The sequence below is a fragment of the Falco cherrug genome, chromosome 6 (genome assembly GCF_023634085.1).
Source record: "Falco cherrug isolate bFalChe1 chromosome 6, bFalChe1.pri, whole genome shotgun sequence".
NCBI classification, from domain to species: domain Eukaryota; kingdom Metazoa; phylum Chordata; class Aves; order Falconiformes; family Falconidae; genus Falco; species Falco cherrug.
In genome coordinates, this window is record NC_073702.1 from 13,585,245 (window position 1) to 13,610,855 (window position 25,611).

The window sequence follows — 25,611 nt, forward strand, 5'->3', positions numbered from 1 at the left end:
CTATACAGTATTCCATGTTGGAGACTGTAGTAACAGTCAAGAAAAACAAAATCCTGGAATAACACAAATATTGCTGATACTCAGGGGAGAGAAGTTTGGGATGGATGATCTCATGAATTTCTTTACAGTTCTGTAATTCTGTAATGGGTCTCTGCAAATATTCTGGAACCCAAACTAAAGCCTCCTGTAATTTACCCCAACCACAAATGACAAATTTTCAGGAGTGCCCTGAACTGAACTATCTTCCTGCATTTATCCACTGTTATGGTGTCCAATCTGCCGCACCAAGTTTCTGCAGATTCTTTGCCTCAGTCTTCCTCTGTGCACTCAGCGTAAATCACTGCATATCTGTGCTATAAAGGAGCTTATCCTAAATTTACATTGATGAAAAGAAAAATTAGGATTGTTTCACTCTATACAGTTATCCCTCTGTCATAGAATTCCAGATTTTCTCCAGGTAAAATATGCCTTAAAACAGGGATTTGTTTTTAGAGAAAAGGAGCCAGCTTAATCACACAGAATCCTATGTTGTTCTAGACATCCATCACAGGCAAACTGAATTTCTGTACAGATGCCAGAGAAATCGTATGTGCCGTTCTATATGTGATGAGGTGTACTGAAGAATCTTCGGAAAAAATCATCTCCTATCTGTGGAAGTTTAACATGTTTTTAGAAAGTGAACATTTTAACAGATTAGAATGTGTTAGGAGAATGTGAACAGCTCAGAGGGATGCTTGGTTCTTTCCGTACCCTCTTTCACAAGAACTCCTATTATTTTGCTCAAGAGATATTTTTTTTTGCCACTTCAACCTGTTCCAAAATTCTTTTTTTAACAACATCATCAACAACATTGTCACTCATTCCAGTCCTTGAGATATAACCACCAAATAGGTGACAAAGTCATTATAATGTTTCAGTATTTCGATATCTGCATGGACTCAATAAAACATCTTATCAGACATTTTCAATAGATTAGACTGCTCTTCAGTAGAGTAACAAATGGCTCTAGGAATAAGAAATGAATAATCACTAACTAAGGAGAACATTTCTTTGAGGCTTGTGTGTTTTCTTTCTTCTTATACTTATCACTGTGTTTGTTGACCAGGACTTCTATTATTATTTTAAGTACTGCTATTAAATGCTTCAATTATCTGTGATTAAATCCTACTCACGTTGGTATGCTGTGTGAGAGATCTTGTTGTTGTTACTGTCGTTTCCTTTTTTAACCAGAGGGCATGTCTTCAACATTTGTGTAATCTATGTATAATGCAACATGACAAGAGCAAGAGTTGAAATGAAAAAGAGAATGAGAACTCTGAGAGGGGTGTTTTCATTCTATGACAGACATAACACTGCTTGAGGTAAAGTCTCATGGCTCTCCATACTGACTGAATGGCTGAGGGTCACAAAGGGACTTACTACAAATGGCTTATCTTTCTTTTTTTAAGGAACATGGTCATCCTGGTAAGTATTTGTCTCTAAAACACAAAGCTCTGATTAACCGGTTCAATTTATGTTTATCTGATTTTAACCAATTTCTGTATTTACTTGAATTTATGTTTCTATTCATTCATTCCAATGACACTCACTTCTGTTTGCAGGACAAACCTGAATGGTTTCTTCAAGGAAATCAGCATTACTGCAGAGCCCTGATATCTGCATGGGACTGCTGCATTAAGTAACAGGCAACAGAAAAATCCTTTGCGCCTCATATACTTAACAAATCTGAGCTTAAACTTGGTGGTGCAACGCAGCAAATAAGTAGTGGACAAAAAAAGCAGGGGAATGACTGTAAGTGTAAAATGCTGTGACTACTTCTTTGCTTCTAACTGCCTAGCCAAATTCTTGCGGTCATTCTGCAGCTGTGTTGGAGTGAAGGTTCCTGCAGTTCTGGTAGACTTTAAGGAAAAATAGATTAATTCTTTCTTTACTGAGTTCCTAAATGGCCTTCATGTCTTTTTTTACCTCTGGCCATGCCCTAGAGGAGTTCACCTGTTGGCTGCAGTGTTGGTTGGTTTGGAATATCAATGTGATCAGGGAACACTCAGCTGCTCGCTGCTGCAGCAAACACAGCAGCAGCAGAAACCATAGAAGCACGTTTCATTTAACACAGAGATTACTCTGGTAAAGCAGACATGGAAAGATGATTATGGATGCTGAGATGACAGAGGGGACTTTAACAAGTGGGATTGTTTGGCTATTAAAAAGCAGATATTCAAAAGCAGAAGGGAAAAAAAGTGACTTATCCAGTTGAATTAAGTTGTGATGTGCTTATGCAGAATAGAAGGTAAATGTTTTCTCCTGCTGTATCGCATCTCTAAGACTGAGGTGCATGTGTATGTTGGCAAGATCATAGAATCATAAAATCATTTAGGTTGGAAAGGACCTTTAAGATCATCAAGTCCAACTGTTAACCTAGCACTGCCATGTTCACCACTAAACCATGTCCTTAAGTACCACATCTACACATCTTTTAAATACCTCCAGGGACAGTGACTCAAACACTTCCCTGGGCAGCCTGTTCCAATGCCATCCCCCTTCTTCATTTCCTCTTGTCCTATTGCTTGTTACTTGGAAGAAGAGACCAACTCCCACCTTGCTATAAACTCCTTTCAGGTAGTTGTAGAGAGCAATAAGGTCTCCCCTAAGCCTGCTTTTCTCCAGGCTAAACAACTCCAGTTTTTTCAGCTGCTCCTCATAAGACATGCTCTAGGCCCTTCAGTAGCTTTGTTACCCTTCTTTGGACACATTCCAGCACGTCAGTGCTGCTGGCCACACTATTTCTGATACAAGCCAGGATTCTATTGGCCTTCTTGGCCAGCTGGGAACACTGCTGGCTCATGTTCCTTTGACTTTTGACTTTTGACAATTCATGGCTTTTGACCACCACCCTCAGGTCCTTCTTCACCAGACAGCTTTGCAGCCACTCTTCCCCAAGCCTGCAGTGTTGCATGGGGTTGTTGTGACCCCAGGACAGGAACTGGCACTTCTCCTTGTTGAACCTCATACAATTGGCCTTGACCCATCGATCCAGCCTGCCCAGATCCATCTGCAGAGCCTTCCTGCCCTCAAGCAGATCAACATTTCCCCCCAACTTGGTGTCATCTGCAGACTTGCTGGGAGTGCACTCAATCCCCTTGTCCAGATCACTGAAAAAGATATTGAACAGAACTGGTCCCAACACTACACCCTGGCGAACACCACTGGTGACCAGCCACCATCTGGATGTAACTCCATTCACCACCACTCTTTGGGCTCAGCCAGCCAGCCAGCTTCTTAACCAGAAAAAGAGTACACCTCTTCAAGCCATGAGCAGCTAGTTTCTCCAGGAGAATGCTGTGGGAGACAGTGTCCAAGGCTTTCCTAAAGTTCAGGTAGACAACATCCACAGACTTTCTCTCATCCACTAAGCAGGTGACCTTGTCATAGAGGGAGATCAGGTTAGTCAGGTAGGACCTGCCTTCCATAAACCCATGTTGGCTGGGACTGGTCACCTGGTTGTCCTGTATGTGCCACATGATGTCACTGAAGATGGATCTGCTCCATGACCTTCCCTGGCACAGAGGTCAGACTGACAGGCCCGTTGTTCCCCAGATCCTCATTCCGACCCTTCTTATAGATGGGTGAAATATTTGCTAAACTCCAGTCAACTGGGACCTCCCCAGTTAGCCAGAACTGCTGGTAAATGATTGGAAATGGCTTGGTGAGCATTTCTGCCGGGTTCATCAGTACCCTTGGGTGGACACCTTCAGGCCCCAAGGACTTGTGTTTGTCTAAGTGGTGCAGCAGATCACTGACCATTTCCACTTGGATTATGGGGGCTTCATTCTGCTCCCCATCCCTGTCTTCCAGCTCAGGGGGCTGGGTACCCAGAGAACAACTGGTCTTGCTATTAAAGGCTGAGGCAAAGAAGGCATTAACTGCTTCAACCTTTCCTCATCCTTTGTCACTATGCTTCCCCCTTAATCCAGTAAGGGATGAAGATTCTCCTTAGCCCTCCTTTTGTTGTTAATGTATTTATAGAAATATTTTTTATTGTCCTCTATGGCAGTAGCTAGGTCAAGTTCTAGCTGGGCTTTGGCTGTTCTAGTTTTTTCCCTGCATAACCTCACAACATCCTTGTAAGTCCTCCTGAGTGGCCTGCCCCTTCTTCCAAAGGTCATAAACTCTCCTTTTTTTTCCTGAACTGCAGCCAAAGCTCTCTGTTCAGCCAGGCTGGTCTGAGGTGCCTGTGTAAGTTAGCGAGGTCAAGCGATACAATTTCATGAATGAGGAAGGTACCACAGCAGCTTTAAACAAATTTCACTCTCCTGATCCTGGGCTGCTCATTTCTGGTGCCTATCATAATACAGGCAGTCATGGGAAAAAAACAGCCATTGAGGTGGGATGGAGCAGTTGGTTTTCAGATTACATATTTCATATGAGTGGCTGAGGTATTGAGTTATTTCCTCTCTTTGGCAAAATTCAGATTTATTTACAGAGTTAAGCAGATGTCTTAGGAGACAGAGAAAGCTGTATTAAATTTATAACATGGTGTTAAAATCTCTCAAAACCCCAGCATTTCAGTCCATGTAATTAGATTGGCAGGGCAGAGCAGGCAGAGCTTTCTCACTACCAAAGGAATGCCCTCACCATCAAGCAAACAGCAACACTCACTGGTCATTAGATTTTTGCTGCAGTTTTAATCTTCCCCCATGCAGAATGAGAAAATGTTAATGAGGCAGAGGAAAACTGTTGCCTGCCACAGTCTCTTGATCAGTTGCCTTCTGATGAGAGAAAACAGTTTGCCATCCTCCTTTCAAGGTATGGAGGTGACAAAACATAGCTGACTCTTGCAGACTATCAAAGGCTGTGAGGGTGGAGATGAAGAGTGGCATATGCCAGTGTAAGGATAGGCTGAGGCAGAACAAAAATGTTGTTATTGAGGCCTATACATTCATATCTACAAAACTAAGCCTGGCTGCTTTGCTCTGCATTTATATAAAAAGAAATTAAGCGCTAAACTAGCAAAAAAGAAGCAGTAAATTTTTTAGGAGAAAGCCTTTCATTCCCCAGAGTACAGCAAGCAGTCATTTCAGTGAGGAGTACATGGACAGGCTGATACGCTGCCCTTGTAATATAATTTGGAAAAACAAAATCATCTCTAATGAGCTGCAGCTGAGCAAATCATTATTCACCTCAGAGTTCTTTTTATCAAATTATATTTTAGCCAAGCACTTGCAAAACTATGAATAACGCTGCTGTGGAAAAGGGGAAACAAAATTATAGTATGAACTAGAAGCAGCAGAAATGCATTTTTTGGCTATATTATCAGTTTGATATGCAAAGATTCACCTGCATAAGTTCCCATACTCCTCCATAAGTGCTAATAACTTGACACCGGTGTGGTATTTCATATGCAGATTTTTTTTTTCCTAACTCTCAAGAGTTAAGAGGTTTTTCAGTTTTCCAACTTCCTCTTTGTGATAGAAAAGCAGCCCAGTTTGCACGAATGTGTGTTTGATTTAGGTGTTATATCAGCAAAATTGGCACTAATTAGTACCTTACTTTTATCGAGCAACTAAATGTAGAATTCCATCATCCAGGTTTGAAAACTGTGCTACGTAGGTTTAGAGAATGGGCTGTGTTAGTACAGGTTTTCTGATACCATCAGAGATGACCTTCAGAAACAAAGAGTCTTGATGACAGGCTTTAGTTTTCCTCATTACTTATGAGTGTAGTACAAACCTCTTCTAAACTAGAGTGTACAAAAGCCATTTAGAGGAGGTCTCATATTAGGCAAAAGGGCTATTCCAGTGTGTGGTGACTCAATGATACATTGCCAATATTTTTTTAAGCAGATCCCTCACAAAATTATCTTTTTTTCTGATTCAATAAATCCTAGCAATCAGAATACATGCATAACAGAGTAGAAAATAGAAACAGCCCTATATATTCAAGTATTTTCTCCATTTACACAAAATTAGTTTTTAGTACTCCATGGTAAGATTTGATTCTTTAATGGTTTTCATTAAAAGGGGTCATACAGGCTTCAGATATTAATTTCATAAAGACCTCATAAGCTATGAAAACTCCTTGCTCTTCCATACCAAACTATATTAATCTCACTTTCATTTTCTACATTAGCTCTAATTCAAGTCTTTTATATCTTGGGGTCTGGGTTTTGGGGGGTTAGGGAAGGGGCTGAATGGCTTCTTTGGTTTGGTTTGGCTTTGTTTGTTGTGGGTTTTTCCTAATTTAGCTGGCTATCATCCATAGAATGGCTTAAGAATATATGAAGTCTTTAGCTATGCCTCTCAGAAGCAGTTCATACAAAGCATGATGTAGGATATTCCTAATGCTGGGGTCTCGCTTCTTAGTTTTCTCGCTTGTAGTGTACCAAATTTGATAGGCTTCAAGAGAGTATGAAAATGAAATTAACTCTTACTTGAGACATTTTAGTGACACTTTTTTTCTCAGATACCACCTAAGGTAGGCCTGTGGGCTCCTAATTACTGATTCTGTTCTTGGTCCTGTAGTCACTCATATCCAATCATAGTAAAAATTTCTTATTCTCAGGAAAGATTTTACCCTGTTTATCCAAATGAATGAATTTAGAGAGGGAAAAAAAAAAAAAAAAGGGGGAGAAAAAAATCAAAGCATCACAGTAGAGCATGAAATTTCTCAGCAGATCCAACGCATTTGAGGTATGCTGGTTGAATCCTGCAAGAACATGAGAATTGAAAATCGGAAAAAAGAAATCTTGGAGAATGCATTCTCCACTGCATTTACTTTTCACAGTAAAGACTAGATGTCTTCCTATGCTGGTTCAAGAAGTCATGCAGGAAGTCATGCTAATTAATCATGATGGTCCCTTTCTAGGCTTACCAAAAAAGAAAGCAATAAAGACCAAAGCAGAAATCAGATATTGCTCTATATACTAAACAATTGTTACAGCAAGAACAAGTACTAACACACACTTGAAGTCCTAGAAATGAAATAAATGCAAAAGACTAAATTTGAAGTTTGGTCTGTCTCAAAGTATCAATTATACAGCCCAGCTGGCTAGACTGTGGCAGCCAAAATACATGCTGTACATCTTTTGCTTTAATTTATTTGTGCCGCAAGATTCAGTTTGCAATCTCTCATGGTGATGCTAAACCTAACTTCACAGTGTATTCAGTCAGTGGAGCTGTGTAATGTCTGATCTACTTATAAAATTTCAGATATGCAGAATAATACTTCAGGATATTTTGGAGATATCTTTCTTTTATTGTATTGGAAAATACTAGTCCGAATTAACCAAAGACTAGCTCAAGTAACCAATTTTAGGAAAAATTATTAGGCAGACCATTTTCTGCTTCCAGATCAAAAGAATATAATAGGCAATGAGGAAAATACTTCATAATATTATACAGTTTAAGTTTGGGTCATTAGACCATCACCTAATCTGGCTTCTATATATAACAGTCCATTAAACTAACAACAGATACTCTTAAAAAAAATTAAAATATGCTAGTTAGACCAAAGGAGTTCAGTTTTCAGAAAATGAAACTATTTGCCAAAGGTAAAAAGAGAGAATAGGCTTTAACAAGGTCCATAACTTCTGCTACAGCAGTAATTGATTTGGTAAAATAATCCAAAAACCCAAAACATGTCTAACCCACAAAAGAGAAAAAAACTTCAATTCCTGATAATATAATCTGGAATTAGAGAAAGCAGTGAAATTCCTCCGTATTAATAAAATCTGGTGATGCATATGTAATAAGTATGTGACCAAGAACTATCCAGCAGGAACTGAAGAAAGGATACCCTCTGCCACTAGGTCTTATTCAGTCTTATGACTTCATTTCCATCCACAATAAAATGGACACTTGGAAGATTTTCTTTGCTGTAATTTCTTTCTCTAGAACACATTTAACAAATTGTGCATCGCTGGACAAAATATTCCTTCTTAACTGCAAAGATAACTGGCAACAGTCCTGAAACACAATGATTGACTAAGAGCATTTTTGTAATGCAAAGCTGCAGGTACTGCAAACACACTAGGGCAACAGAACTGATACATAATCTATGATGTTTCTTTTTCTGTTCATCAAGTTATTATTTGATCATCTAGGTCATGATTCCAGAACGCAAAGCATAACTATTTATCGCTTTGCATTTTCAAATCATAGTGCTTTGGTAAGAATGATCGTAATTAAGTTCTTTAAGTATTATTATTAAAGCTAACCAAATAATTTTCCAAGGGTTTATTTCATGGATTTTGGCATTTTTGTCCCTTAATTTGTTCAGTGAATAATTTTTTGTGTTAGTCAACCAGTTGTATAAACTGGTCAAACAGTTTTTGTTGAATTCATTTGATGACTGATTTGTACCAGATGCTGGATAAATTATTCATGACTAATTGGTTCCATTATTCAAAGAGATCTAATTATCATCCCTAGTTTTAAAAGGGACCTGTATTCCATAGTGCACAAGGTAAAATAAACTCACAAAAGTACAGGCTGTACATTTGTGGCATAGCTGAAGAGCATCATCCTCTTAACCACTTTTACTCAACCTCCTACACATATCATGTAGGGCACTGTGCCCTTGAAAGATGTAAGCCGACTGCCAACCTCCACTCCACAAGCCAAAGCATTCCCCTTCACTGTCTCATCATGTTCCAGTGTAGAGTCTCTTCAGAGGCCCTGTAGTTATATTTTTACCATGCCAGGGATTTTCTATGCTGTCACGTGGAGAAGTATGAACATTAAGAAGTAACAGTGGCTAGGCACTAATTCAGAAGAGCAGAGACAAATTTCCTACTTAATTGGTCTCACTCAGTTCCCCATCCACAAAAAATGGAGATGTAGTAGAGTCTGATCTCAAGCATACGTTGAGATATGTTAATGAAAGATTGTGAGTTACTCTGAAATTGTTGCTATAGAATATTAAGTACAATATTCATGTATGTTATCAAAAAGTGGTCCACATATCTAGACAATTCCATTTAATTAGTGGAAAACCCTGCTTTCTTCTGCATCTGAAGTGCCAGTACATGCCTATCCTAAGCACACACAGTAATTCTGCCTGGCACATTCTGTTAAGTGGATGGAAAAAGAGCTAAATTATTCATGGTGCTGGGGGTTACGAGCAAACTATATTATCTTTATCATTGTGAGTGTATTTTTGGCTTTACTGACTCTTCATCTTTGCAAATAGACTTCCAAATGGATTTTGAGATTAAAAGATAGTGTCATTTTAGGATGATTTACATAGCTACCATATTGGTCTCCATACAGGTCTCGAGTAAAGCTGAAAAACACACAGCAGTAGCTGGGTTTCTGCTACTTTAATACTGCTTATATAAGCATTGAAATTTGTCCCATCTCCTCCAGGTGAGTAATAGAGAAACTGTAAAAATACAAGAGGCTTTCTGCATGAGGCAGTAAACCTGCTGTAGCTACTTATAGTAAAGAAGCAGTCATCAGAGACCAGTCACCTGTGGTTATGTGATAAAATTCTGCACTATATATAGCATAGAATTCTGGCTTAATGTGGACATCTGCTGAAAACCTGTGTTAGCATTTGTAGGAATAGGTTATCTTTAGGAAGAAAGCAAAAATCATACAGATACTAGAGTGGAAGTCTATTAATTAACTTTTCAGGATTTCTGCCTTGTGTGAATTTCCAATTTCTGGAGTTATAGGAGGCACAAAAACACAGAATCATAGAAAGGTTGAAGTTGGGAGGGCCCTTTGGAGGTCATCTGGTCCAACCCCCCAGCTCAAACAGGGTCACCTAGACCCAGTTGCCCAGGACCATGTCCAGGTGGCTTTTGAACGTCTCCACGGATGGAGACTCCACAACCTCCTGGGCAGCCTGTGCCAGTGTTCAGTCACCCTCCCAGTGAAAAAGTGTTTTCTGATGTTCAGACAACCTCCTGTGTTTTGGTTTGTGCCCATTGCCTCTTGTTCTGTCACTGGCCACCACTGAAAAGAGGCTGGCTGCAGCTTCCTTGTACCCTCCCTTCTAGTACTTATATATATTAATAGGATCCCTCCTTAGCCTTCTCTTCTCAACAGCTTCAGCTCTCTCAGCCCTTACTCATAGGAGATGGATCCAGTCCCTTAGTCATCTTAGTGGCCCTTTGCTGGACTTGCTCCAATAACACCATACCCCTCTTGTACTGGAGAGTCCAGAATTGGACACAGTACTCTAGGTGTGGCCTCACTGAGGGACACATGCAGCTTTGAAATTCTGTACTGACAGTCCAAGGTGCCAAAAGGTAAGTTGTTTTTACTATATAAATAGTAAATACAGACAAATAAAATAGCCATGGGAATATTGTCTAGCCCTGAGGCCAATGAGCACAGACAGCTTGTATGCCTCAAGCTAAACTCTCTTCCTCTCCTCTGTTCCAGAAAACAATGGTTTTATTGACTGTCAGGAATGGTCTCTCTGCCATGCTATCCTCTAAGGGACGCTAGGCATTGTTTGGGAGAGTACTCTCCAGTATGGTCTTAAATCATGTCAGTGAGTATGCTGATAGATAAAACAGTTACATAGTGTGGATGACTGCAAGGACATTGCCTAAGCCTGGGTAGTCACACTGTTTAATTTATGTACTAGTATAACTGTAAGCTTCCAGTCCAGAACCCGTGTAGCCATGCTGGCAGGATTTGTAGTCAAGGCAGTATTCTCTGTCTCCTGGCATAAAGCAACTGAAATTTCTTTAGAGAGTATTTGCTTTGGCACAGCACCATGTGAATTCCACAACATGACTTCTGGGGTGGTTCTGGATCGTGTGTGGCTTGTTTGGGGGGCAGAGAGACAGGAACCTGTCTGTATTCCTCCAGGCGTGCAGCCTTAATGTATTAATTACTGTATGTATATTATGTATATCAACAGCTTTAAATCAACTTCAGAAATATCAGTTCTGAAGACTGTACACCCACTTTTGTTTCATGTATTTCAGGTAAGACATGAAAGGAATTCAGCTCAGACTCAGATTTTCCGGAACATTCACAGAACTGAGTGACACCCCACACTACTCCTGGTCTGAGTTCATAAAATAACATTATGGGTAAGTTAAGTGCACTGAGGCACCTCATAAATGCTTTCATAAGCACACATATTTATTATAGCAACACCGTCTGTCAGCAGCTTCCTTATAAAGCCCTATTTTCAGGGATTTATAGAGCTGACATATGTATCGTGGGGGGACAAGCCTACATTTGCAAGGCGATGACCTTATAGGTCTTCACCTCTATTTTCTACCATTCTTTAAATACGCTGTTGTTCACTTTGAGAAGCAGAAAGATGTAAGAGAAGAAAATTTCCTTGTGAACTGCTCCCAAGAGTAAAAGAAATCCACTTTTCTCCTTTAATTTGTATTAAACTACACTGAATTTTTGTGCAGCAATAAGAGTATGTTTAGATGATCGTGTAATTTTAAAGAAGATTTAACTATTTTAAAATGTTTTCTGGCAAAAGATTATTTCACAGTGTGCTCTAATCATACTTAATATTTTTAAAAAGGAAATATAGAAAAATAGATAAATCTGATCAGGGTTAGAAATTCCTCCTTTTGTCCAACAATGACCCTTTCCTGCCAGGCAGACTGTAGCTCTTTGCAAAATATCAGTGCCACACCAAAAGTTAACCAGGTGAGTCAAACCACTGAACAACATGAAAAAGCAATTCCCACTGTTTGAGTTGCTTATGAACAACTTCTAGCAATAACATAAAAAGAAGAGACTGAATATCACTACAGAACCAGTGGCATGAGGATCAAGGCTATGAATGTTGATATGAAATGTGAAAATGTAAGAGCAGAGGAACAAAACTCTAAAGGGATGGTCTTCTGGCCAGGCAGGTCAAGATTAATAAATCCTTTAAAATATTTCAAAATCCTTTAAATATTTCTGAAGATTGTAATATTTAAATGCAAAAATACCAAGTAAAAGAATAATTTTACTTTGAAATATCTTAATGTTTTCAATCACAAAATGTAATGTTTTTGTTCTGCAATATGACACTATTAGTATTCAAACCTGTATATATATTACCCACAGTCATTGTCTTTATTGTGCTATTTACAAAAATCCAGATTCTAAGTAAATGAAATACAAATTTATTCCTGTCCATGCCCATAAAGTACATTTAGACATACTATATGCAGCTGTTGCAAAAGAATAAAATATCAAAAAATATAAAATGCAAAACAGTTAAAGCCAACCATGTTGTTTTTTCAATTGTGAACACTAAAGGGATAGAGCAGCATGCAAACAGCTATATAAAATAGGAAAGTTTCTCTGTACTGGGGAAAATTGCTTTGACACTTTCTTCTGTTATTTTAAAAACAATGCTTGCTTTGGCTTACCCTGAAACTGAATCCCAGACCTCAGTTAAGTTGGAATCTAATGAAACAGAAATGCAGCTCAAAGGAATTAATCAAAATCTCCTATAACTGGCAAGCCAGATCTGAGTAATGACAGCCAGGCAACTACTTTTCAAGCCACCAAAGATTTTTAAACATTCTACAAAAGTGTTGCACTGGTTGAGAGTTTGGGAAGTTATGAAGCACATAGCTGTATTAGTGCTCTTCTACCAAATGATTAATGGGTCAGTGGCCTTTGGAAAAGGAGTGAGAGTAATAAGAGTGTCAGTAAAATTTATCATGCAGGCAAAAACCATTGCCCATGAGAATCATCAAAGGAGCTCTTCCCACAATAGTATTATTAACCTGGCTGAATGCTTCGACTATGGAAATAGAATGTAATCAATATACCTAGCATATACCATGTTAGCACATTTATAATGCAAAAATATATACAATGTATTGCATCTATGCATATAAATGTATTTAGGCAGTAGATAAATGTATAATGTATATACTTTGCAAAGAAACTTTTTGTTAAGCATACTGAAAAAAATCCGATAATATTTCTTCATCTAGAGTTACTTTACTGTGTCCAAGACACTGCAGTAGCTTTACCTTATAATAATTTCCTATTGTTACATTTGAAGGTGAAGTTCTAAATTTGACAGCAAAAAGAAATACAATTTCTGACTTCTTAGTGTGCAATTAAAGAATTCATAGTATTATAAAGTTACTCAGCAGGTCACTCTTCCAGTAGATCTCATTTATTCACACCTCATTTTCTAATAAACCAAAATACATCTTACCTCTGACACCTATAAAGATTGCACACAGTGGACATGAAAGAAGGGAATCTGATTCATTTTTCTATTTCTACAGTAAGACAAAGGTTCTCTCACTCAAACACCAGCAATATACAAGATCAAAATAATATAGATTAATATAAATTATTCTTTCTTAGATCTATTTCCCCCCTGGCATTTCTTATCAGAAATCTGACTTGAGAGTAAATAAGTAAGTTTTTTTTCACACCAATTATTAGTAATGAATAAACAGAGCAAGTACTAAAGCTGGCTTTGCACCTACTGAATGCTGCAAGTGTCTGTACTCATTTGATATGCATCTAGCAAAGCTTGGATGTTCCCAGAAGGCCACTCCATGAACACTGAGAGAGCAGCGTCTGCTAGTGGTGCCTGCAAGTCACAAAGACAGAAAATATTTGTGTAAGTGAGAGCAACTGGAAAGAATGAACCTTATTTAAACTACATTCCATGTTATTTTAAAAGCACACACAGAAACAATTTCATTCAATGATCATCAGCATAATGACAGTAGTATAAGATTCTGAAAGATACTTTAATGTTCACCTAGTGGGTTTTTAGCAGTGTTTTTGTAATTAAAAAAAAATAATTATGTTTTGCTTTGTTTTCATCGCTTTGCCTGATAGGTCCTGTCAAGTTGATTTCTTCTCAGCTTTTTCTCTCTGGCTATAAAGCATATATATGTATTTATATACATATACATACACCACAGACCCATGTATATATGTAAGCCATAAGAGACAGTATATGTACGTATATGCATATGTAAAGATGTGGGGTTTATATAAATACATTCACATATATGCATATATACATATATATATATGAGTCTAGTAATTATGTCTAAAACATAGTGCAAAAGATTTCTCCCCATTTTTATTATCATATAATTTCAAAGCAGTACTGTACCTGTGGCATTGAGAGGACATCGATTGAATGCCATGTCCCCAGCTGGGGTCCTTTTCCACACCATTGACATCAAATAGTCTTCAGGACATATTTCATAAGGTGCTGTCATTTAGAAATGAGAATTTAAGTAGAAACATTAATGTAAACACGATATTTTCTGTCAGAAAAGTAGCTCTTCAGTCTTGTCATAACTCTTCCTGAAATGTATATGTTAACATCATTTGGTCTGATTTAAAGAATTAAGTAAAAAATAAAAAACCACAAACCCTGTAATTTTTGTCTTTGTGGTGGTATTTATTTCATATAACCCATGTCTTTACTCTTCAGCAAACAGTCTTTAGGTTGTAGATGCAATATTGATAGCTTTGAATCTTTTCTTGCTGCTCTATTTTGATCAATAACATTAAGCATCTATCAGAACATGATGATAATTAAAATGCTACAAGCTGTGATGCTTATCTTACACTAAAATTTTAAAAGATTTTTCTGAAACCTAAACTGCATGTGAAAGAATCAGTTCTGAAACCACTGTTGAAAAAGTGAATGTGCTAAATGTATCAAATGAGAGCTGTACATTCTGAAGACCAAAAAGCAGGTCATTTCTTTGAAATGTGTTTCAGTACAAGTTGGTAATTAAGCAAGTATAGCCAATAATGTGGGACTGAGTGGCTATAAAATGAAACTGCCTTTTACTGGTTATTGCAATACCATTTAAAGAGAAAAAAATATTTTCACAAATTCATGGTAACAGTAGCACACGGGGGAAAAAAAAGGTTCTGAAAATGCATTGTGGTTTTTTTTTCTCATGGTCATGACTTACAGATGTTTTTTCTCTTTGTACTTTTACTGTAGATTCCCAGTTTACAGTTTCTGAGTAAATTAGATTAACACAGCAAACATCTGGCTGAAGTCATCTCACAACGAAAAGCACTGGCAAATGCTAGTTACTGAAATCTAATTAATTCCAGGTTTAGCAGAGTAAAGCCATGAGTTGCTTAAAAGCATTATTTTATATATATATATATATATAAATTTTTTTTCAGGAAAATTGTAACCTCACTGTATTACAGCAAAGTGGTTACAAAAGAAGAAAAAGGAAAAGAGAAAGAAAATTCTGTCACTATAGCAGATGGGGTGATAAGGCAGAAAGTAATTCAATGATTCACCCATAGTTGCATGGGAAATCTCTAGCAGGAAGGAACAGATGACAGATTCTGCCCATCCCATTACCTAACCCATAAAACTGTCTATCTTCCCTGTTTTGCACTTCTGCTGATGGAAAAGTGAGGTAAGTAAGGGAACTGAGCAGACTTTTGCAGAAAACTGTACCCTCTTTTTGTGGAGGACAAAGAATACCTAGCAGATGGTTCAGTAATACTAATATGATTCACAGTTGGGCAGAAAAATTGCTTGCTAAATTTGCCTCACCATCAGCGTTTCTGAATCGTAAATCAAGACAGTTGGTGCTGCTGTAAAAGCAAGAGATCCATTAATGGCAAAACCCAAAGAGAGCTGGTTATACTCGTAAACTAGAATACTAACACTGCTTCAGACATGCACGAAAAGTGAATGCACCAGGCCAGTGTTACTGTGGGGAAAGCCAGATTTTGATAAACCCAAGCCATCTGGTGACATAAGGAAATGCAATTACCATTCTATTATGACCTTATAAACAAAAGAAATGTTCTGATTTGGGGAGTGTAAATTAACATAATATGGAGGTAATATTACAAATTACATAAACTTGCTAAAGCTTAGAGCTCTTTAGGAAGTATATTTTTCATGCAGCTGTGGCCATTTCAAATGTGTTATGTTCACTAATCAACACTTTAGGTGTTGTTTCTCAGAACTAAAACTCTTACTTCCCTCCAAATATGGAATGTTAATGTGAGTTTTTTCTAAAAGAAATATATACATGCACATATATGCGTACTATATATACATCATATTTTCTCTTTTACTTTAGCAAGTCACAGGCAATATCAGAGATTTCCTATCTATTTGGAAGGGTAATACTTGTATGCTTTGCATCACATTTTTCACAAATCAAGATTACATTTTAACTTAAGCCTAGTACCAAAGATAATCTGTGCACCTGTATGTTATGTTCAAAGTAAAAGGCATTCCCAAGACCTAGGGTTATCAAGAAAGAGGTGCAGCAGCAAGTCAGAGCTTGGAAAAGTAACACTTGCTCAGGTAAAGAAGTTTTCTTGGTCCCTGGCTGACTCTGTACCTCTCGATGCATTGTACAAATACCTTTGATCAAGGAATGCTGTGCATAAAAAGCAAACCAGTTCTCCTCAAAGCTGAAGTATATCTGGCAGAGCTTACTAATCAGGCATCCACCCACATTAAAGCATCTGTGAGGCTCCATCCCATATTGCCCATGGAGACATTACAGTCATGCTGGAGTGGTATTATATCTGAGTTAAAAAGCTTTGCTGGCCCTGCTGGCTCTGCTCAGGGCCACTTCAAATATTTCTGTAACTATGGCACAATTAATTCATAATTCACCTACAGATAAATGTAAGTTAGCTGTACAAAATCATGGAGAATTGCTAAAATTTAGAAGGAAACAGCAAATACTGAGGTAAATTTGCTAAAATTGGCAAATAAAAAGCAGCTCTCTTTTACTGATGATATGATTCAGCAATATCTTCCCACACAGAACATGTACTCAAATTCACCACATTATACTCCTGAATTGATAGGCCTGAATTCATCCCACCTAAGCACAAACACTCAACTAAGACAGTGGTCTAGAAGCACAGTCTTCCTCTGACATTATCGGTGAGAAGACATGTGTCTCCAAGAGGCAATCAACCCACCTGGGATCTGAGGAAGGTCTGTACAACACACAAACAAAGCAAGAGAAATGTACAATCCTGCAGAATTTACAATCTACCTAGGCAACTAACAAATATGGGAAAGGATAATGAAAGGGTGAAGCAAATTAGCCAACAGCACACAGTAGCTCACAAATGAAGCTAGAACTACAGTTCCTCTCTTGAATCCTAATTCAATGCCACAGGCAACATTATCTTAAACAAAGGCAACAGAAAAAACAATTGTCTGTGTTACAATCAGAGACAAAACAAGACCCAAAGGTTCAATTTTATTATTTAGTTGTTGACAGTTATTTGAATCTTCACCCTTCTCATATTCTATCTTATATATAATACACTTAGCTAGTATTGCCTCTGAAGAAACCTTTTACCTTCAGTAGGAAATCATTAGCCAGTCTTTGGCAGCAGTTATGCACTGTTACCTTTTTGTTAACAAACAATCATTGTTATCGTTGTTTTAAGCAATATTTTGGTCAAAACATTTCCGATGTTTTCTACCACTGACAACAGACTTACAAGAAAAATATTGAGGGTCTGTTTTGAGTAACATCTGAGTAAAGCATAAATATTGAAACCCATATAGAATTAGCAATAATGGAATTATTTCTAGAAACCAATGCTACATTACTGAAACCTAATATATTCTTAAAACTGTCCTAAGAAAATGGTGCTATTTTTATAAATATAAATTTACCAAAGTCTTCTCTCCTGAATAATATTGTATTTTGCTCTCAGTTCTCACGTATCTTAGTTTTTACCGACACATTCAATGAGACTTACCTTATGCCTCTTACACATTTATCTGGAAGTTTCTCATCAGCTTGCCGTTAGACCTTACCAGTCATGGGCTGCAATTTCTTTTATTACCTAGCTCTCTCCTTTATTCCTATGGGACAGTCCAATTGTTCGTTCATCCTAAGTTTTGCACAGTAATTCTTGCATGACTAGCTGCTTAGAAAATCTAGAAGGTTTTTTCCTTTCTATGATTTGTTTCAAATTTTATTAATTTATTCTTCACAAAAGAATACTTTGAGTGCAGAGTACTAAATCCTTAACACTGCTGATCTACTGAAGTGAAATCTGACTTTAGACATTTGGGATACAACAAAGGAGCAATGACTGAAGCCAAAATACCTTCAGATATTTGTTTTTCATTCTCAGATTATTACACAATGGAAGGAAACAACTACAGTTGTTTGTGTTTTGGTTTTTTGTGTTTTTTTTTAAATTTGGAATACAAATAAATTACAAAGAAAGATATTCAACACTTGTCCAGAAACCAAGTTGTTTGAGAAACCAGCTATTCAGATAATATTTCTCAGCCTGCCTTTCTTAGTGCTGGTTATATTCAGCTTCTAGGAGTGTCTGGTGTAATTCACTCCCTGCCTGAACCATTTGAAGAGAACCACTGATTGACTATGAAGAAAATCTTGCATAATCAGATAATGCAGAACTCCAACTACAAGAAATCCAGTCAAGATTTTCAGTCAATCAAGTAAACAGCTTGTTTGCAAAGTATCTTATTAACAGCAGCCAGCATAATAGAAATAAGGTTTTATTCTTTTTTTTTTTTGCTTCCACGGTTTAGAGTCAGCTATAATTTAACTTTCTATAAGTCTATAGACCTCTGGGTGATACAGACAGGTGCAGTTTCATTCACTTTACAAATACGTTATGCAGGTCTACAGAGATGAGGAACTGGTCTTATGCTAATGGAAAATTAATGTTAAACTAAGAAAAAATTAACATTTTAGTCTCTCCTGTTTCTAAATGACTTACAGAGAAAAAGAAAACACTGAGACAAAATAGCTTCTCTGAACTGTTTTATAACTATGAAATAAAAGCATATAAATGATAAAATTTGCTTATACTTTGAATGACCATCTCTACAGTACTTTTCAATTTTGCTCGGTGTTTATAAAATGTAAATCTGTATATCATTTTATGAAATTCTGGTAAATTATCCACTGTATACATTTAAATCTGAGATGCTTTAGTAAATGTCAGTCTAGAAACAGATAAAAAAAATCTGTTATTCATGTATAATCTTCTGCATAAGTATAGCTTGTTAAAAGCTGCCTTAGGTTACAGTTTTTATAAGCGTACTGATTCTAATCTGGAATTAATCAAGTAAATAAATAAATTTACCAAATGGCAAATAATGCTCTGTGTGCATTTAACTTGTAAATACATCTGTAAAATATTTTATTAACAGTAGGTGGCAACCTTTGAAAATTGGACTGCATGGTTTTACTTCTAAATATACAAATGCAAATTATTTCAAGAATGATTTTATAAGCAGAAGGTGGTTGATCTGAGTATCTGCTTATTGAGAAGATTTACAAAAACCTCTAAATGCTGTGCTTTTATAGGGGAAGTCTGCATTAACTATGGAAATCATAATTTGTTTAAGAGTCTAACAAATACTGTTTTGTGGTGCTTTTCAAATAATGAATGTTTGATTAATATTAAAGACATCATTTGAGAAGCAAATTAAATTTGGTTAACTTCTCCAGTATAGCATTCTAACTTTATAACTGCAAATAGTCCATTTGCTGTTCTCCAAATGCAATGAGATTCATTGTTCCACTGTACTGCAAATACCTTGAAAACTGTTCTTTGGTGGCTGTCAAGAGGTAAGTATGCTGCCTATGAAAATGTGGGCTTGATAAAATTCACATCTGATGTATTCCCCAGTTCCTGACCCACAGCATCCCTGCCATTTAAGTCCTTTCTCTATCAGAGAAAATAGCCATCGAAATATCCAGAAGTCAGAGATTGCTAGATTGATTTTTGCTGCTTCCTGGTTTGCAGTTCAGAATGCATAATTTCCCAAGTGACTGGCTAAGACATCCTATACTACTTACACCTTGTATCTTACGCCTATCCAACAATGCATTCTTTTACGTTAGGACAATGTGTCTTTACAGATAAATATCATCAGATTCACCAGCTGTTCTTCTTTAAGTACATTTTTATTAGCTGTCAGAGGGAAAGACAAATTTGTTGGGAGGGCAAAGTAAAAATTGCTGCACAGAAATGTATTTAAGCATCATACTAAAACAAAACAGACATTCCTTTTTCATTTCAAATTGCTTTGCTTTTTATGAAATTTTGCTCAGGTATTCATTCATTCTATACAGTACAGTATGGCTCACTTTTTCCCTCATTTTCACTGCACCAGAATTTACCCCAAATGTATTACAGAGTTCTCTTATACACTTTATAAAAGGAATTCCACAATTTACAAAACCAGCCCTGATATTCTGAGAAACAGTGCCTTCAAAGAGAATTTCTGTAGCAAGTCATTGCCACTTCAAATAATACAGACATGCCTAGACAATGATATAATTATCTGGTAACTTCCTTTACTATGGTATTTTAATTTATTAAATATATATATTAATATATATCTGATATATATTAAGCATATATGTATGCTTATATATCCAATAGGTCTAGTTTACACCCAGGTACCTAAGCACAACTTAGTATACTGAGAAAAACAGCAGTGATTTGTCTGAAGCTAGGCCAGATGCGGCATTTTATGGCTATTGCTCTGTGGATGTTGATCTTGTCTCTCCTAAAGTTAGTCATTAAAGTAAGCCATACTGTTGTGTAGATAATAATAGTGATTATATTTTTGGCTCACCAGGACACCTCTGTTCACTGCACCGTCTAACTTCCTCTCCAGTTCCTTCACATTGTTGCCCAGTCACGGCAGCACCCTGACAGATCCTTATCCGCCTCTCCCAGCCACCGTCGCAGGATTTGGAACAGCCACTCCAGTGGCCCCACTGGTTCCACTGGCCATTTGCTGTTTGGAAAAATAGCGTTAGGGTGGTGACACAATGACAGTCATAAAGGAGGATATATATAGGTTATTCTTCACCTGCATAAGAGAAGAAAGCCTCTCAAATATGACTAACGGTGACAGAAGTAGTAGATCTAGGCACATGGAAGATGGGGAAGTCTCTACTTGGCTCCTAAATAAGGGATTGGGATTGTTGTCTAAATGACTTGCATTTTAAGATAAAATAAAAAGAATTGCTGCACATTAACATTCACGCAAGAATGCAAAACCGATGTTGTCCGTTTTGTTTGTTTGTTTTCTTACATACTTACATAGTGCTGTTGTATGGTAACAATATACATTACAACATGCTTAAGAACCCTTTAAAAACTAAGTAAAAACATTTTTGCCTATATTTTAGGAGCTTGGATTTTATATGCTTTGAAAGCACAAATGAGGCTTAGAATAAATGTAGTTTACCCACCCTGGAAGGCTGCTTTTGTAGTGCCAGAGGATCAGCGTAAAAGGGAATCAGGTCATACATGTTCACTTTCTAGGTTCATGAAACACTTTATCCAGTTCTTTAGGCCTCAAACATATCTTTCTAAAGCCGGTGAATGTCCTTTAGACAGTGATAAAACTGGAAAGCTGATATGCAGCCCACCACACAGTCTTTCCGAACATATTCTTCAGCTTTGTATCTTATCAAATACAGGAAAGCCAGGCCCCAGGCCTCCCTCTGGAGATGGCTGCTGCGCCCCTCCGCAGCGCGCTGAGGCCTGTGGCAGCCCCCGCGCCGGCCGCTGTGCCCCCGGCTCCCGCCCTGGGGCTCCCGGCCCGGAGCCAGGCTGCCCGGTCCGGCCCTCGGCAGGAGGGGCAGCACGGCTGCTCCCCGCGCCCTCGGTACTCACCCGTGCACTCGGGGTTGTAGCACTCCCGGCTCTCAGCCCAGGGCCCTCGGCACTCGGAGCCGCCGTGGGCCGCTGCTGTGCACTGCCGGCTCCGCTGCTGGGTGCCATTGGAACAGGTCACCGAGCACTGGCTCCACGAGCTCCACTCCTGCCACTGTCCGTCCACTGCCGCGGCAGGCACATAAGAGATGGACACAGTAGAGTTACCACCTGAGAGAGGCAGGGCCTCGCAGCTGCACCCTAAGCTAAGGGGCTTCAGCGCGGACTTGAACGCAGCCCCTTGGACTGGGCCTGGCCTAAAGACAGTTGATTTCTTACAGCAATCAAATACAGAAACCGCCATTATGTGCTAATTAAATTTAAAATGGTTTTCCTTTTTGTTGAAGTAAAGAACATTTCATCTCTTCTAATTGTATGCTGACACAGCAAAGGCTAAATTTTGATTTTGCTCATGTACAGTTTGAAAGGCCTTACTAAATACAAGGCCTTATTAAAAAGGCCGGTCTTGCCTTTTTAGGCAAAATGGGGCCAATCTTGCATGATGTAAACCCTGAGCCCTTCAAAAGGGTTTTATTACAGCTGCAGCACTCAGATGGGCCAGTTTACAAGATTATTGGGTCCTGACTGTGAAATCAGGTCTCTTTAGTTGAATAGGAAAAGGAAAACAGGAGTTACCACTTTGCCTCACATACAGTGTCTGTTCTCTATAGTTGCAATATTGATATACTTTTATCATTCATGCTTCCTGTCAGGTAAATGACCCCAGTTGTTCAACATTCTGTTGAGATAAAATGTTGGAGGGCAGAAACGTCCTGCCTTCCTCCTCATCTCTGCTTCTGTAATTATGCATATTGCATAATCTTTCTGAATTTGTCAAGCTGAACTTTTAAACAATATGGATATGGTGACCGGTTCTGTATTTAGTATTTTGTACTATCCCACACACTCGAGTTTGGATGCAGATTCCCATGAGTAAAGGTTTAGGACTGTGATTTTTAATTTCGTACATCAGAAAGCTTCTTGAGGTAAATGAAAACATTAAAAACCAAAACATAAAAAATACAAACCAATTAAGTTCCCATACAATTGAAAAATATATGGTCTATAATAGATGATAGGACTAGACAGTAATTTTGAAAACAACTAAGCATTATGAAATGTGTTATTACTGGTTGTGCTAATTCAGTATCCTGCATTCATACAGACCAGCAATCATCAGTTTGTCATTGCACCTGCATTACACCCAATATAAACTTCGGTAAATTTTAGGTTGTAATACAATTTTGATTAATACTTGTCCTTGAAAACCTAGTTTTATAACTACCTTGCTCTGAAAGCACCATTACTGAAAACAAGTAACTTCACTTGGTGCACTTGCCAACCCCTGATTTCACGATTCTAAAGGAGGGCTGGAATAGCAGCTTCCTGAGTTGATGGTTTTAATAATTAAAATAGGAAGCAGAATCTTTAAGTTAGTGATTTAACATACTGTGTCTGTATGGGTGCAACACCATTCAGTGAAAGAGAGGTGAACTATTTTACTGTTGTCTGACAGTAACCACAGAACATTTCTAACAGTTCAAAGATGCAATCCCTATTATCTCTAATGCCCAGGATCTCAGCAACCAGTGAACGAAAGGAAGGGAGGATTTGAGGGTTTTTTCCTAAAATTCTATATTAAATATTCGATGTAATGCCTGGTTGTGAACCACTTCTCAATGCAGATGCCTCTCAAGCTATGATGCTGTGCCCTGATAATTTATTCTGCAGAAAATGGAAATCTTTCCAAACATGGAAGCTAGTGGTACTCATTAATCATAAAAGATCTATGTGAAGAGGAAAACATTATGGAAATTACTTTTCAATGCACCCTCTTCAGTCTTATTCATTGCTATATAGTATTATTTAGGGTAGGAAAGATCGAATCAATTATTATAGTGTCTTTGGAGAAAACTCATTTTGTGGCTTCTCATTTATATTTCATCCATCTCCCTTTATCTTTAGGAGAAATAGCATGTGAGTTTTCTATTTCAGAAATATCATTAAGAGACTAAAGAATTCAACATGAAGATTCTCTTATAAAATTGAACATTCAAATTACAGCAAATCTTAACATTCAGCAGATTCAGATTGTTACTTTTAAAAGTAACTAGCATATAACTTCCTCTGGTGAAAGTAATTTAGGTACAAATGACTGCTCAAAATCCAGAAGACTCAAATAACTGCTTATTTTGACAGATTAGCTGTAATAACTTTTGTGGTTTTTTGCAATACTGAAGTGAACCGAATGCATTAATTTCTTCTCTGCTGTTTTTATTTGGCATGTCTCTTGTCAACTCTGCTTCATGCTCATAGATCATGTTAATTACCTTTGTCTAGGCACATGTAAAAGTGCACAGCTGCCAACTTGGCCAAAAACTGGATTAATCCAAATTTTTTGCAGCTGCATTCAGCACTAAAACTTTTCCACATATTTGTCCTAAAGTTGGAGTATGCTTTGCTGATCAGAAGAAAAGCGAAGTTGTTTCACATAATTCTGAGAAATTTAGTTTAAATTCTGTGAGGCATAAAGTTCCATTTTTCCCTTCATCTCTGTTTTCAAATCATCAAACAACCATTTCCTAATTAAATGTCCATCAACCCTTTCCAGGAAGAGCTCTGGTCACAAAGAATCTATTTGCAGCACTGTTGTGAACTGCGGATATTCAACAAGCCCACTGCAAGGGTAACCTTCACACTGTCAGACAGAGCTCATGAAAGAAACTTCTCACATTACAGCCACCTGACAATGATTCTATGATTTTATGATTCTATGATTATTATGTATATAACCTTCTTTATGGTTATTGAACTTATGGCAATACTTAGGTATTATATACATATATACACACATATATGTATGTGTATACATACACACATACATATATATATATATATGTAAGCATATTGAAAATTTTCATCAAAGTTAATCATAACCTATGGACAAAAAATTTAAAATACATTTTGAAAGAATAATTTCTTTTTTCAGTTAGCTTCAGTTTCAGTGGATGAAAGTTTTACCATGAAGCCCACACATTGTTTACTTGGTTAGGGATATTTTTTTGAAAGTAGCTTAGCAACTGACGCCCAGAAATTAAGAACTTAAAATCCTTACCATAAGGGCTTAACTGGGATTTAAATAATGCCCTAGTTTGTGTCAGCCTTTCTCTCTGCACACATGTAGATAATAACTATTTTGAATAAATTAATAACAACAAAATTTTATGGTTTCCTAAATATGTTTGTTGTATGTTTAATAAATAATATACATTGAACCTCAAAGCAAATATTTCAGATATAAAAAAAATTTTAGATATGGTGGACAGAAACTGTGTGACCTTTGAACTCTTTAAGCCATACTCAGAAGGTTTGCCTTTTGGTTCTCCAAGACCCATCCTGAATCAAGATTTCATATACACCACACCATGCCCTACAGAAAGAGTATCTTGAAGAAACTAAGAATTGTCTGCTATATCCTTTAATCACTACAGTCAGAATTATGAAAAATATTAACCCATCTACTCATTTTGCATAACTATTTTCTTGTGGAAAGAGAAACTAAATAAATCACAACAACCCACATCAAATGCACTGTAACAAAGCAGAGAGTTGCTAGATGAGCTCACCAGGGCAGAGTGCAATATTGCAAGGTTTATGTTGTGTTTCAGGTCCATCACATGATCTTCCCCCATACTGGGGAGGTATACATGACCTTGTCCTAGTTCTTTGGCCTCGACCACATGTGAATGAACACAAACTCCAAGGCGACCATTCCTCCCAAACGCCATGTACTGCAATAAACCAAACAGATTTTAACCAGAAACAGACACACAAGTAACAGAAGGATCTCAAATAAACAAGATCAATATTTTAGATGGGAATTATTTTGCCAATTTCAAGGAAATCAGTACAATCTTTAGCTTTGGCAAATAAATCCTTTATA

General features: G+C 37.5%; 1 protein-coding gene across 5 annotated transcripts in view; it reads right to left on the bottom strand.

Moving 5' to 3' along the window:
- ADGRB3 (adhesion G protein-coupled receptor B3) overlaps window positions 1-25,611 on the bottom strand; it is a 466,036-nt gene that overhangs the window by 243,297 nt on the left and 197,128 nt on the right. For all 5 annotated transcript variants that reach the window (XM_055714746.1, XM_055714747.1, XM_055714745.1 and 2 more), the window contains 5 exons: window positions 25,295-25,459; window positions 21,630-21,794; window positions 20,578-20,742; window positions 14,080-14,181; window positions 13,436-13,542 (listed from right to left, as the gene is read on the bottom strand). In XM_055714746.1, coding sequence (XP_055570721.1) covers window positions 13,436-13,542; window positions 14,080-14,181; window positions 20,578-20,742; window positions 21,630-21,794; window positions 25,295-25,459 — 704 coding nt within the window. The remainder of the gene's footprint in view (window positions 1-13,435; window positions 13,543-14,079; window positions 14,182-20,577; window positions 20,743-21,629; window positions 21,795-25,294; window positions 25,460-25,611) is intronic.